General features: G+C 42.0%; 1 protein-coding gene across 2 annotated transcripts in view; it reads left to right on the plus strand.

The window, feature by feature from the left end:
* The window catches only part of TMEM135 (transmembrane protein 135), a 342,691-nt gene extending 334,648 nt beyond the window's left edge, over positions 1-8,043 (plus strand). For both annotated transcript variants that reach the window (XM_033948492.1, XM_033948491.1), the window contains one exon: positions 591-8,043. In XM_033948492.1, the coding sequence (XP_033804383.1) occupies positions 591-723 (133 nt within the window). In that variant the 3' untranslated portion in view covers positions 724-8,043. The remainder of the gene's footprint in view (positions 1-590) is intronic.
* Positions 8,044-15,141: the final 7,098 nt, after the last annotated feature.

Consider the following 15,141-nt stretch of genomic DNA (forward strand, 5'->3'; position numbering starts at 1 on the left):
GTAGTATGCTTAGGTTCCATCTACTGGAAGTCTCCATCAAAGCTCACTCCAGCCCATCTTAACCATCCCAGCCATCGAAACCCTCCCCAGCCCGTCCTCAACTGAATGTCCATATACAGGACACAGGCCATACAAGCCTGCCCAGTACTGACCTTAGTTCCTTCAATGTATACCCATTACTTTCTGATTAGAAATCCTATGTGTTCATCCCACTCTTGTTTGAACTCTGTCACCATTTTTCTCTCCACCACCTCCCTCGGGAGCGCATTCCACGCATCAACCACCCTCTCCGTAAAGAATTTCCTAACATTACTCTTGAATCTACCACCCTTCATCCTCAAATTATGCCCTCTGGTTTTACCATTTTCCTTTCTTTGGAATAGTTTTTGTTCTACGTTAACACCCTTGAAGTAGTTGAACATCTGAATCATATCTTCCCTGTCCCTTCTTTCCTCTAGGGTATACATATTCAGGGCTTCCAGTCACTCCTCATACGTCTTTTGGCACAAACCTCCTACCATTTTCGTCGTCAGTTTAAAAATGTATTTACATATATGTTCATGCTGTGATAGTTTTATTCTTCTTCCTAGGTTTGCAACAATGAATAGGCGGGCATTAGATACATTTGGCACAGAAGCATCAAGAAACTTCAAAGATTTCATACCAAAACTGGATCCAAGATACACAATTGTACCCCCAGAACTACCAGCTGAGCTGTCTTGAGATACCATACGATATTATAATTAAATGTGAACACTGTTATTTTGCTGGATTTTAATGTAATTGTCAGAAGAGCACCTGTGCTCCATTTCAGCAATATTTCAATATGAAATGCTTTTTGTAATCAATCCAAAATACTGAGGGTCTGCAGAAAGGGTGTGGCTTAATAATTAAGTCACTCCCTCAAGCAGAATCAAATTGCTTCTGAATCACTCTGGTTGACGATCCGGTTGATCCTTGATTGAGTCAGGTCCCTGAATGATGTATAAAAGAAAAAAATAGACATGACAACATCAATATATGGGCCTAATGTAACAAATATTAGCACTCTCAAGCATCATCTTCTGCTTCTTCAAATACACTGGTAAATAAAGCTAAAAAATTTTTAAGCATAGTTAATTAATTAGAATCAACTGCATTTTGCCTCAATAATTCTGTTAACAGATTATATGCCCATCTATGACATGGACATTAATGTATAAGCAATTTTGTTGGATTCATAATGGTAACGTTTGTCCTTAAACAGTGAAGTTTGATTTTACCTCATTATGCTCTATAGTCAATCCTTCAAATGATTCCATGAATCTCACATTTCATATGTGACATTCTGATTTATATCAGTCTTTCGATATTCCTAACACTCATATATTGTTCATGTGTTTGCCTTTGATATGCAAAAGCAAATAAGGAAAGCCGGTTGAGACCAATGTGAATTGACTAGCATTCACTATAGGAGAGCCTTTAGAGCAAAGATTAGTTTTATGTGGATTTCTTTAGAGAGCTCAGATAAATATATTTCCAGAGGGATAGCTTGGATCATCTGTAATAGCAAAAACAACTCAATAGCTGGTGACATCTAGTAGATTAATGGATTTTTGAGGCATAAGCTTTTGGGCACAAGAGATCCACTTCATCAAGTAGTCTGATGAAGTAGATTTTGTCCTCAGAAATTTACGCTTCAGCAAATCTGTTTCTTAATCTATAAGGTGTCATTAATCTCTGTATTTTTTGCAGATAAATATACTATCTGTTATTGATGGAAGCTATATTTAATCATTTATATATTTTTTATTGAAGTTACTTGCTGGACGTCATGACAGATTTTATATTTAATTACTTCAGGGATAATAATAAAGAGATAAAATGTTTTAGATAGCTCATGTGAAAGTCTTCAGTGTGTGTATCCGTCTCTGTCTGTTTTAAAGTACTGTGGGATTCTTTAGCATTAAACTACTTAAAATTGCACATTTGTAAAATGTTTCCCACTGTGATAAAGACTTTATATTAATTTCATTTCTGACGGAAGTTAGGAAAGATTTGAATTTTTAATATTGATTAATTGCTTAAATGTCCTCCAGGGAAGCACATAGTGTGAAACAAGAAAAGCACAATAACTGAAAAGGTCATTTAGTTGACCTTAGAAGATGTTATTTGTAAGTGTATGCCAAAGTGTCGGCCATTTTTAAAATTATCAGCAAGGGTTTATGATAAATTTAAACAAAGAGATTTCTTCTTGTACTGTGTCTTTGAGATGCTATAACATGAAGATGTCAACAGCATTGTATTGGGAGTACAATGAAGAGGAACTTTTGTCAGTCAGAAGTCGCCAAGCATTTTAAGGGAAGAGCCACAGAGAATTTTTGAAATCACCAAAATGTCTGGTGGCGGGTCCCTTTTAGATTTTGCTGAATAAGGCGGGGGTGCCCTGAGTTTGATGCCATGTTGAATTAACCAGCCTTCTCTTCAGCTGGTGTAGTCTGGGATTCCCACAGAGCCTTGTTGCTTTTCCCGCTTGTCACGCTTGCAACAAAAAGTAAAACTCAGTGGGCCAAATTCAACATGGAATGTGAGTTTTACAGGTTATATGTGGGACTCAACTCCTTTAATAGAATACTAAATTACAGGGGTATCAGGATGACTTGAATGACTGTAAAAGAGATTTGGAAGATCCAACGCTGCATTAACCCCCTGTTTTAGTAAGGTGCGCTAAGTATTTTAGAGCATAATCTATGTGCTTGCTGAATGCTAACGCGTCCATAGACTAACATGCATGCATTAGCGCGCTAAAATGCTTAGCACACCTTAGTAAAAGGAGCCCTAAACCCCAGCCTATAATTTGGTTCTTTGATATGGGCTTATGCTTTTTTGAACAGTAACTCTCTCTCTACACTCTAGAACAGTGTTGTATTATGGTATTTCCACTCTTCATTTCAACAAAATAAAAAGATGAGATAGTTAAAAATACTCCATCATACTGTTTAATTTTTTTTTTTTTTTTACTTTATTTTGATCTGAAGGAAGGGAATGTAAATCTAGAGATATGGTTAAGAAAAATATTAAGTTTGTCAAGTGAAAATGTATCCCCTTATGTTTTTTGCTGAAGGTTCTATTTTTTATCATAAAATTTTTTTTTTAAAACTGCATTGAGCTTTCTCGAAACAGCAGTTTTTTTTCAGACTTCAGTTAGCAGTTAAAACAAAGAAAACATTAAGCCTCCCCCCCCTTTATCAGTCAGACTTTTTATAAATGTAATGTTTATTATTTCTAGCAAAATTCAACATATTACAAAGCAGTGACTCCGAGCAAGCGATAAAATACAAGAGTGACAAAACAGAACAACTACAAATGAGGAGAGAAACCCTCTTCGACCAGAAAATTAGAGGAGCCAAGAAGACAGAAAGTTAAAGGAAAGTGAACATACAATGTACACATTTTAAAAACAAGGCTAACATCTAATACAACACCTATGAACCCATTAAACATTCAAACAAGTTAAAAAAGTAATCAGATGATTTACCGTCACTAATTGCTTTATTTGGTCAAACTCCTCAAAAATATGATGATTCCCTTGAAACTTAAGAAGACGTCTATATGGGACATGAAGAAAACACTGAACACCTGCCAATAGGCTAATGGACGCAGGTAAAGTTTTATGCTCATCTGTGAACTTCAGGAAATATAGATGATTTTGAACAAAGGAAAGATGATCCTCTTTTGAAAAATAAAAAGATGTTTCAGGACAAGGGTCCCTGCATAGTAAAGTACAAAACTGACCTTTAGAAGTGACCAGATGGAACTTGCTTATTCCTCCATCTTCGCAACACCTTGGGGTGAGTTGGGATCCTAGGGAATGGGGCTACAGCAAAGGGCAGGTTTTTTACTTTTGTAAGTGGTGGTGTTCCAGGGAAGGGAGGGGCTTTGGTAAGGGGAAGTTTTTTAGCCCCAGAACAGGGTTAGGGGCATCCTGCCCAATGGGCCACTAGGGCTCAAAAGTTCCCCCAGGGAAGGGACTCCAAGGACCTTTGGTTTGGGTCAGTGGGCCTTTTAATTTTGGCAAGCCATCATCACAAACGGAACCTATCTTTTTAGTTATTGCCACAGCCTGGAATGCGCAAACTTCTTGGCTGTGGCAAAGTGTGACAATTTGCTTGGGAAATTTCAAATATTGATGTAGTTAGTAAATGATCCAAGAGTTCATCTGCATCTTCTAGTTATATTTCACAGAAATATGTACAAACCCATGAACATTTTCCTAGGTTAGTACATGGACTCCTAAGTTTCGATCCATACCCAGCGGTCCGCCCCGGGTACTGGCACCCCTCCTCCTCTCTGCCCCCTTTGCCACGCACACTCCCCTCCTTCTCCCATACCTCAATGTCAACCTGCTCCTAGCGACCGCATCATCTCTCCCGCTGATGTCAATTCTGGAGGCCATGCATAGAAAGTGACAGGGGGAGAGACGACGCAGTCGCGAGGAGCTCATTGAAGTTCTTGTTGCTCGCTGTGACGAACTAGAGGTAGAAGGGAAGAGGGGCACACGTGCGGCAGGTGGGGACGGATATGCGAGCAGGGGAGGGACATCTTTTACCTCCCTCTATGCCACTGTCCATACCTAGTGCAAAAAGTCACTAAAACAGAAGAAAGGGCATTATGTAAAATCCAAATAAGTCTGAAGCAATTGGACAAACAATTAAGCTGTCCATATATTTTTGTTCTATAGGATCCAAGCTGTCCATGGATACTGATACTTGTTCTGTAGATTGACTTTCCAATCCTATAGAAATAATTTACTTAGATGGAATATAATATTTTTTTGCATTGTTGGCAAAGCTTCGAGAAGATCTCCAACGCTTCAAGTAGATATTTCTTAAACGCCTCACATGCTGCAATTGACATGATAAAAGGAATTCAAAATTCTAAAATTAATTTTCCTCAGAGTTCTTCAGCCCTTCTATTTTACATTGGTAGTGTAAGGTTTTCTTTAATCAGAGACTGATTATCTTGAAGCAAGTGGGACACTCCTTGAGCCAAAGTTTTAATCCGGCCTGCAAGATCCTAAAGTATGTTATAACCAATGGAGCACTTAGTGGGCAATTCGATAACAGGGTACCGCCATTTAGACACCCCAATGCTGCACAGGGAGCACCTGTTCTAGAACTTCATATGAGCGCCCTGATTTTGCCATGGAATACCGCATTGGTGCACTTAAAATTTGCCATGGAATACATTTTTTTTTCCATTTATTAGATTTTTATATACCACCTATCAAGGTTATCTAAGCGGTTTTTACAATCAGGTACTCAAGTGCATTTTCCCTATCTGTCCAGGTGGGCTTGCAATCTATCTAACGTGCCTGGGGCTATGGAGGATTAAGTGACTTGCCCAGGGTCACAAGGGGCAGCGCGGGATTTGAACCCACAACCCCAGGGTGCTGAGGCTGTAGCTCCATCCACTGCGCCATGGAATACCGCATTGGTACACTTAAACTTAGGTGTCACCATTTGTGCCTGGTCAACGATAGGCATATATAGATGTCCCTACATGTGCCACCCAAAATGTGTAATTTATGGTATTCTACACATTTATTAGGTAGTAGTATTAGATTCTTGAAAATACTGTCTTTCTGTAGTACAACAAAAGTGATTTACATAGTTTTTGTGCCTGGGGCAATGGAATGTTTGAGTGACTTGCCCAGGGTTGTGTGCTTAACTTGGAGACGTGCCCATGCCTTTTCATGCTCTGGCCATGTGTATCCACCCTTGCAGTCATGTGCTATATAGCACATAATGCTCTTATACTGTAGGAGACACTTAAAAGCGCCCAGTTCTAATATTACCCTTTCAGCACATAATTCCTTAGAAAACGTAGAAATTTTGGCAAAAGTATTCTACAAGTCTAAATGGCATCCAAATTCACAACCTTAGATGTGACTAGAACACATGGAATTGGATTGAAACTGGGGCTGTTTGTTCCAAAATTCTAGGTGTAATTCCTCCCACTATGGACTTCTGCTTCTGAATGATTCAACCTGAAAGAAAGACAAAAGATCGTTAAGAGTTGCCTTACTGGATCAGGCCAAGCATCCGTCTAGACTGGTATCCTGTTTCCAGCACTGGCAAGGCTATGTTACAAATAGCTGATAGAATCTTAAAAAGCCGCAAGGTTCCATTCTACTTAATCCTGGGAACATTCTAGGAAGAAGGGTAAACTAGGAAGGCACAGAGCCAAAGAATTTGGAACTTTGATATCTGCAGCCAGAGATACGCTATGAATAAATTGAGAGAAAAAAAAAAATCAGAGGCAGTCAATTTATTACCAGTCTTTTGGGGAGTCCATTCCTTAGTAATTCAATGGTGAGGGCTTATTTTTCTTTATCACAAGAGGGCAATTTTTTTAACAGTTTGTCTAGGTCAGATGCCCCAGGCATATTTTATAAAAACACACAACACTCCTATGTCCTTATAAAATATCCTCCAAAAACAAGAACATAAGAATAGCCATACTGGACTAGGCCAGTGGTCTATGTGGCCCAGTATCCTGCTTCCAACAATGGCCAATCCAGGTCAAACGTACCTGGAAGAATCCCAAAGAGCAGCAAGGTTCCATGTTGCTATTCCCAGGGATAAGCACCAAAACTACACATGTACATTTAATTTGAGCCTGGTTAAGATGCCCTAATCTATCATCACCTGATGCAGAGAAACACGTGCTGTATCTCTATTAGGAGTAATTACATTAAACTATTTTTCAAGGAGGCATATGTATAAGTGAAATTCAAATAAATAAAAGAAAGTACTTGCATAGGTGCCTGGTTTATAAACCACATATGTACTTTCTCAGCCCATCCAAACTATAGCCCCAATTAGGTCTACATGAAGGTCTCGTAAAAGTGTATTTTCCTTCTTCTTACTGTGTGTAATTTGTGGCATAATTTTATGAGAGGCCTTTTGGGCCCCAAAAATCCATCAAAATTGTCCTGCAATATATATATACTTAAATTCAATGCTGTGTATTCACTACCAACTCTAAAGATTACTTAAAACATGAATTTGCTCATGGAACCTCTTCTGAAAAGCAAACATTTTTTGTTTGGATTGAATTGTATCTCAAAACACAAGTACATGGTTATTAAGGGGTCCTTTTACTAAGGCGCGCTATAGACTATAATGGACACGTTAGCTAAAACAGCTAGCGTGCCTTCGTAAAAAGGCCCCTAAATGCACAAATGCCTTTGAAGTCTTCTAAGATGCCCCCCCCCCCAAGTGTATAGTTCTAGCTCAAAGTTGTCGCCACATTGATGCTCTGCTTTAAAAATCAGAGAGGGGCTTCTCATATCTTAAAGGATAGCTAAGTTGTTGGAAGAAATATACTACAATTCGAACGAATGCTAAGGTACCTGTCTTGGATAATGTGATTCATTATGTATTTATTTTTATTTATTTCTAAGAAAGGATGGTGTTTCGAGAATCATCAAATCATTTGAAAAAGAAACTATTATTTCCACTGGCTGAATATTGTGGTTTTCTTAACATGAGTATTGTTTTGACCTCTTGGACTGTTGCTTGCTGAAATACTTGGAGGATGTTAAGGACAGATGCATACACTTAGTGGAGAGACCACAGATTCGCGCTATGTCTCGACCGTTCCTGATTAATAGGATGTAATCTAGTAGCAATGCTCTAACTTGTCCAACTGTTAATCGAGTGAGAAGGTATCAGTTGTGGAAACATTTATAATGCTGACCCGTGTTTTACTTGCTTTTGAATGAATGATATTATCTGATAGGCCAAGATTATTTTCCAATTGCATAAAATTGTTGATCCCATTTTGAACTGAGTGCAGAGCATCATCAGAATGAAGACTAGGTACCAGTGTGGGAAAATATTTGAACAGTTGAATTAATGTATATGCCGCTCTAGACTTCGTGTGATCAATGTCCGATGCTCAAATTTATGTTAACATTGTCAACAGCTGGATCTTTGCATTTACATTTCCTTGTTTTAATGTACTGCAGTTAGTTTAAAAATAAAATAATTTTTTATATTTATGTTATTTATTGGTGTAAAAATCACTCTTTCAGACTATTCTTTTCTTGTTTATTTTCCTAGTAACTATTTTCCTCTTGAAAATATTTCTTTATCTCTAAAATTAATGTATATGCATAAGAATATAACCTTTTTTTCCCCAGAAGAAAGAATGTTCTAGGTCATGGTAGACTCAAGATCACCATCAAAAATATTTCGTACTGGACATCAAGTTAGATACATGTTCTTCCCAATGGAAGTGCTTGAGGCGAAAATAGTAGCAAAATTCAAAAAGGTATGAGATAAACACAGAAAAGTGAGAAGAAAGCCAGAGTGCAATTGGGATTTATGTCATTGCACCAAAAATAAAATGGGTATCACTGGTTTAACAATATCATTCTTATTTGTTCTCATATTCTATCCAGCTGATATTCACCTGGCGGCAGTCATAAGAACATAAGAATTCCCGCTGCTAAGTCAGACCAGTGGTCCATCGCAGTGGCGTACCTAGGGTATGTGGCACCCGGGGCCCATCATTTTTTGACACCCCCCCCCCCCCCTCATGTAAAATTTTTTTTTTTTTTTTTTTTTTTGCAATAACCATGAAATGGAATAAATGGTCAGAATAGAAACAGGCAGTGAAAATTTTCTTTTTTTTTTTTTTTTTTTCCCAAAGTATTTTTATTGAGAATGGCAAAAGGTCCAGACAAGCAACCATGGTCTGTACAGAAACTTATACATTATCAAAAAGAACACAGAATGAGAGTAACAGCAACAACAAGCATGAACAAGCCTCTCCCAAGAGAAAATTGCCAATGAGAGGCATAGCAATACACAACAAAAGGCCAAAACTTGGGGCAAGCAAACAAATCCCACCCCAGAACCCACAAGAATAATAAGCCGGACTAGACCCTCAGCCATATTTTATAATGAAAAAAACCCCCACAAGCAACAACACCCAGACCGCTCACCAGACACACCAATCCGCACAACAAGCACCCAAGAAACACCCAGCCACCACCCAGACAAAACTACCAGACACACCTACCCCACCAAGCCCAGACCCAACCCCCCCTCCCCAGAGAGTGCAAGCGCAAAGTGGACCGTGAAAAGGGCAGCTGCAGAAGTGGAAAGCCCCAGATAAGTAGGTTAGCTAAAGAAAGCCCACAGATAGAAGAAATCAGGATAACAGAAGTTCCAACAAATGCTCCCACAGAAAATTTTCTTTTATTGAACCTCATTTATGTAACCATTATTCCAAACATAACATAACATAAATTATGTCTGAATTGTCATGACATCAGAAGTACATATGGAGTAGTTGCAGGTGATGCTTGGGACAGTTCTGATTATGTTAGTTTGGTTTTATGTGTTTTTTTAATAGAAGGGTTTTTATTTCTTTTTTTAAGGTTTTGTAGTTTGTGGTCGAGGTCAATAGGTTGTAGAGTTGGGGGTCAAGTGTTGCAGCTCGAATGGCTAGGAGGTTGTCGAACAGTTTTTTTTCTTTTGACGTTTTTGGTTGGAGGGTGTGTGAATGGTGCGTGAGTTCTCCTATGTCTGTTTGAAGTGGATTGAATTATTTAGCTGAAGAAATTAGTTACCCCCCCCCATTCCACACACATTAATTCTCTTCCATTTTTGTTCCCATTATAAAAAAACACTGATAAGTTCCCAGGAAAAAAATACATTAAAATAAGAAGTGAAAACAAAGGCCCCTACAGATGAGAACATAACATAAGAATAGCCTAACTGGGTCACACCAATGGTCCATCATGCCCAGTAGCCCATTCTCATGGTAGCCAATAGTGCTGCCCGATTCAGAGAAAAATATTTCATTCGATCCGATTCATCCTGTTGAATCGATTTTTCGATTAGATTCACTGTTAATGACACCGCTTTTTAAGTTTAAACAAAGTATAACAATAAATTTCCCAACAACAATAAATTTCACAAAGTACTTAAAAAAAAAAAAAATCACATTTTTCCATTAAAGCAGTTCTGGAGACATTTGCTTGAACAGTCTTTTTTCCCAGTCCATAAGCAAGCAATATGAAAAAGATTTCCTTAATTATCTACTCAAACATTTTTGCTATTTACTTTCATTGTACCTATACTATTATTCAGTAGAAAAAATGGACTTAACTGTGCAGGAAATGAATCTCCTCATACACCCACCATATAGTGCAAAAATGTGCAAAGGTCTGTTTTTTTCTTTCGATCACTACATAGCCTAATGCCACACAAGCAGCGCTGTTACAAACATATTCTGAAGGTCAATGCTAAGGTTGACAAAGTTTCCTTCCTTGGACCAGAAGGAGATACTGACAAACCACTGGAAGAGATTCTAAAACAACTACCCAGAAATAACACCCAAAGACCCACTCAGTGTGTGAACCAGTTGAGTGGAGTGGACTAACTGGGGGTGGAAATGGGCCCAGAGTTTGCTCAGCAGAATTTCCCAGACTACCTCTTCCTCTCAACACACTGACATGCTACCACCACCACCAACACTAGGAACACCTCACCGAGTATGCCAGCAATGCTTATAAACTTTATAAAACACATTATTATATTTTCTTATAAAGCATATATTTTAACTGAACTCAGCCTTGCCATTCACAAAAATAGAAAAGTTCCCATTTCAAGCTGTCTCATGTACACTTTTCAAATTTAACATATTGTAATCACAAAACAGAAAATAAAATTATTTTTTCTACCTTTTGTTCTCTGATCAATATTCAAATCTTGTTGGTCCCAGGCTCTTGTTGTCTTGCTTGCCAGGGTCTCCTTTCTCCGTGCTAACCATCCGTCTGCCATCTCTGTTCTCCCCTTCCGTTTCCCTTCCCTCTCCCGGAGATCTGGCATCTTTCCTTTTTTTTGTCTCCATCCACAGATTCACCTTTTCTCAACTCCCCACCACCCCAGGATCCACCATCTCTCCCTTTCTGTTCCCAACTATCCTCCTATCCAGTATCTCTATCCCCCCTCCCCACCATCCCCTGTTTCCAAGTTCTCTCCCTTTCTGTTCCTTCCCTCCCTAAATCCCATTATGCACCATCTCTCTCCCACTCCTCTGTTTTTAGACCCATTATTTCTAACCCCCAAAGTCTGGCATATGCATGTATCTTTGAACCCCCCCTTCCCTCTCTCCCTCTGTGTACTTTTACACCAGGACCCCCCTCCCCCGAAGGTCTGTCCCCCCTCCGAAGGGCTACACCCCACCCCTGAAGACCTGCACCCCCCGAAGGACTTTACCTCCCACCCGAAGGTCTGTCCCCCTCTGAAGGCCTAAACCCCACCCCTGAAGGACTGCACCCCCCCCCCGAAGGCCTGCACTCCCTTGAAGGTCTGCACCCCCCCGAAGGCCTGTCCCCCCCTTGAAGGCCTGTCCCACCCCCTTGTAGGCCTGTCCCCCCTTTAAGGCCTGCCTGCCTGCCTTTCCCCCCCTTGAAGGCCTGTCTCCCCCTTGAAGGCCTGCACCCCCCTTGAAGGCCTGCACCCCCCCTTGAAGGCCTGCACCCCCCCTTGAAGGCCTGTCCCCCCCCCTTGTAGGCCTGTCCCCCCCCCCTTGTAGGCCTGTCCCCCCCTTGAAGGCCTGCCTGCCTTTCCCCCCTTGAAGGCCTGCACCCCCCTTGAAGGCCTGCACCCCCCCTTGAAGGCCTGCACCCCCCCTTGAAGGCCTGTCCCCCCCTTGTAGGCCTGCCCCCCCCCTTGTAGGCCTGTCCCCCCCCCTTGTAGGCCTGTCCCCCCCTTGAAGGCCTGCCTGCCTTTCCCCCCTTGAAGGCCTGCACCCCCTTGAAGGTCTGCACCCCCCCAAAGGCCTACACCCCCCCCGAAGGTCTGCACCCCCCTGAAGGCCTGCCTGCCCCCCTTGTAGGCCTGTCCCCCCTTGAAGGCCTGCCTGCCTGCCTGTCACCCCCTCCCCCTTGAAAGCCTGCTTGCCTGCCCGCCCGCCCCACCCTGAAGGCCTGATGCCCCGACCCACCCCGAAGGACCGCTCGCCCCCCTGGCCTCCCCGCACCACCTATGAACAGCCGCAGCAGGATCGCGAAGTCAGCGTCGGGTACCAGCCCTAAGGGGGTGTTCCCGGCCTTGCCGTTCAGGCCCCCGCCCCCCCCGAAGGACCGCTCGCCCCCCTGGCCTCCCCGCACCACCTATGAACAGCCGCAGCAGGATCGCGAAGTCAGCGTCGGGTACCAGCCCTAAGGGGGTGTTCCCGGCCTTGCCGTTCAGTCCCCCGCCACCCCCGAAGGACCGCTCGCCCCCCTGGCCTCCCCGCACCACCTATGAACAGCCGCAGCAGGATCGCGAAGTCAGCGTCAGCGATCCCTGCTGCTTCCTGCGCCACGGTCCCCGCCCCTCCTCTGACGTCAGAGGAGGGGCGGGATCGCGTCGTAGGAAGCAGCGCAGGGATGCTGACGCTGACTTCGCGATCCTGCTGCGGCTGTTCATAGGTGGTGCGGGGAGGCCAGGGGGGCGAGCGGTCCTTCGGGGGTGGCGGGGGACTGAACGGCAAGGCCGGGAACACCCCCTTAGGGCTGGTACCCGGGGCGGCCCGCCCCCCCCTAGGTACGCCACTGGTCCATCGTGCCCAGCAGTTTGCTCCCGCGGCGGCCCTTAGGTCAAAGACCAGTGCCCTAATTGAGTCTAGCCGTATGTTCTGATTCAGCAGGAACTTGTCTGTCTTGAATCCCTGGAGGGTGTTTTCCCCTATAACAGCCTCCAGAAGAGCGTTCCAGTTTTCTTTAACTTTCTGGGTGAAGAAGAACTTCCTTACGTTTGTACAGAATCGTTCCCCTTTTAACTTTAGAGAGTGCCCTCTCGTTCTCTCTACCTTGGAGAGGGTGAACAGTCTGTCTTTATCTACTAAGTCTATTCCCTTCATTATCTTGAATGTCCCCTCTCAGTCTCCTCTTTTCAAGGGAGAAGAGGCCCAGTTTCTCTAATCTCTCACTGTACGGCAACTCCTCCAGCCCCTTAACCATTTCAACCCTTTCGAGTAGTACAATTTCCTTCTTCATGTATGGCGACCAGTGCTGGACGCAGTATTCCAGGTGGGGGTGCACTATGGCCTGGTGCAGCAGCATGGTAACCTCCGATCTGTTTGTGATCCCCTTCTTAATCATTTCTAGCATTCTGTTCACCATTTTCACCGCCACCGCGCATTGTGCAGACAGCTTCATTGACTTTACAGTCAGTGGTTTTATGCCCATTACTGGCTGTATTCCTGGATATTCAATGCCAGGCTTAGTCCAGGCATGGGCATTGAATATCTGATTTTAGGTTGGCTGTCTGCATCTATGCAGTTAAGTAGAGGATTCAGCCCTTGACCATAAAATCTATACCGCTTAAAGATACGACTGCTGTTTATTGTGACCCAATTTAAGCGGTTATCTTATGCAGTCAAGGGTTGAATATTGGCACTTACCTGCTCTTGAAAATGGCTGCCACAACGTCTCATACAATAATCACTCCCTATTACAATTACACCACGTAGCAAAGCAAGTGATTTGCATCCTCATTGATCCCGTTAAAGCTAGATGCTAGATGGCTCAGCTGTGATAGCTAGACTACGTAAGTAACTTTGTTACGTATTTCCCCGATTTGAAAAAGTTCTGTGAAATGCGTTGGCAATGGGGATTAAGTATTACCAAAGCTAAGTACCACTACATCTTATGATAAAACAGTGCAAAGAAATTGTAAAGTAAAGAATTGTAAAGTAAATTAAGCTAACTACAATAATAAAAAAAAATATTTAGCATCTAGCTTTAACAGGATCAATGAGAATGCAAACCACTTGAAGTTATGCTACTCGGTGCTGGTCTGAGGATCCTTGAACGCTGAAGCTTTGCCACGTGGTGTAATTGTAATAGGGAATGATTGCTTTATGAGTTGGATTTTCCTTTTGAATACTGAAGATTGATTATAAAGATTTGTGATAATGCCATAACCTCTAGCAGCAGGCCTTACTAGCCACCCAGTGAATGTATAAATCTTTTTGAATATTGATCATTTGAAGTATATGATAGATGTTGACTTGCACGCAGCTTTATACCCGTTTTATGCAAAATCTAATCTAATCCTTAGGTTTGTATACCGCATCATCTCCACATTCGTAGAGCTCGGCGCGGTTTACAGTAGATGAAATAGGAAGGAACTACAACAGAGGGCTAGAGGTAGAAGTGTGAAGAATATAAGAGGACTTGGGATGACCAGATATAAGAGTTTCCTTGATTCCTAAGTTGGAGGGAGACTTACATTTTTTTGAGAAAAGCCAGGTTTTCAGATGTTTGCGGAAAACTTGAAGAGAGCTCAAGTTCCGAAGAGGGGAGGTAAGGTTGTTCCAGAGCTCAGTGATTTTGAAGTGGAGGGAGGTCCCTAGCTTTCCTGTGTGGGAAATGCCTTTTAGCAAGGGGAAGGATAGTTTTAATTTTTTCAGAGGATCTGGTGGTATTAGGGTTTGAGGAATTCCAAGAAAGAGTGCAAATTAGTGTTATAATGCTATAATATTTAACACAATTTACTTTTTCCCTAGTGGTTAGAACTACAGCCTCAAAGAACAAAAAAAACCTGAAGAACCGATGTGCTAGATGCAGGGCCTTTAGAGACGATTTTCACCACGGTGATAACCCTTTAATGTTTTTCACAACAGGCACCAGATTCTGCTGCACATTTGTTGCGCTCCACTTTGTTATTTCCAACAGAAAACCAGAGGAAACCCTGAGGAAGATATTTGAATCGAAACACGGACCGTGTTGGGTCCCCATTTCTTTAGAGCAATGTTGGATGTTCATTGCGCAACATTTTTTTGACTGAATAAAGTGCCTACATCCAGTACATCTGTTGTGCAGGTTTTTTTTTTTTAATGTTTTTGTTCGACATTTACTGCAGACTTCTCCCTTGTTGACCTAGACCTACAGCCTCAACACCCTGAGGTTGTGGATTCAAACCCGCACTGCTCCTTGTGACCCTGGGCAAGTCTCTCAATCCTCCATTGCCCATTAGGACAGATAGGGAAAATGCTTGAGTATCTGATTGTAAACCGCTTAAATAGGTGGTATATAAATCCCTTAAATAAAGAAATACTGTGCATTGCAGTTACCACCTCTACAAATGC

This window comes from Geotrypetes seraphini, chromosome 6 (assembly GCF_902459505.1).
Source record: "Geotrypetes seraphini chromosome 6, aGeoSer1.1, whole genome shotgun sequence".
In the NCBI taxonomy this organism is placed as follows: Eukaryota; Metazoa; Chordata; class Amphibia; order Gymnophiona; family Dermophiidae; genus Geotrypetes; species Geotrypetes seraphini.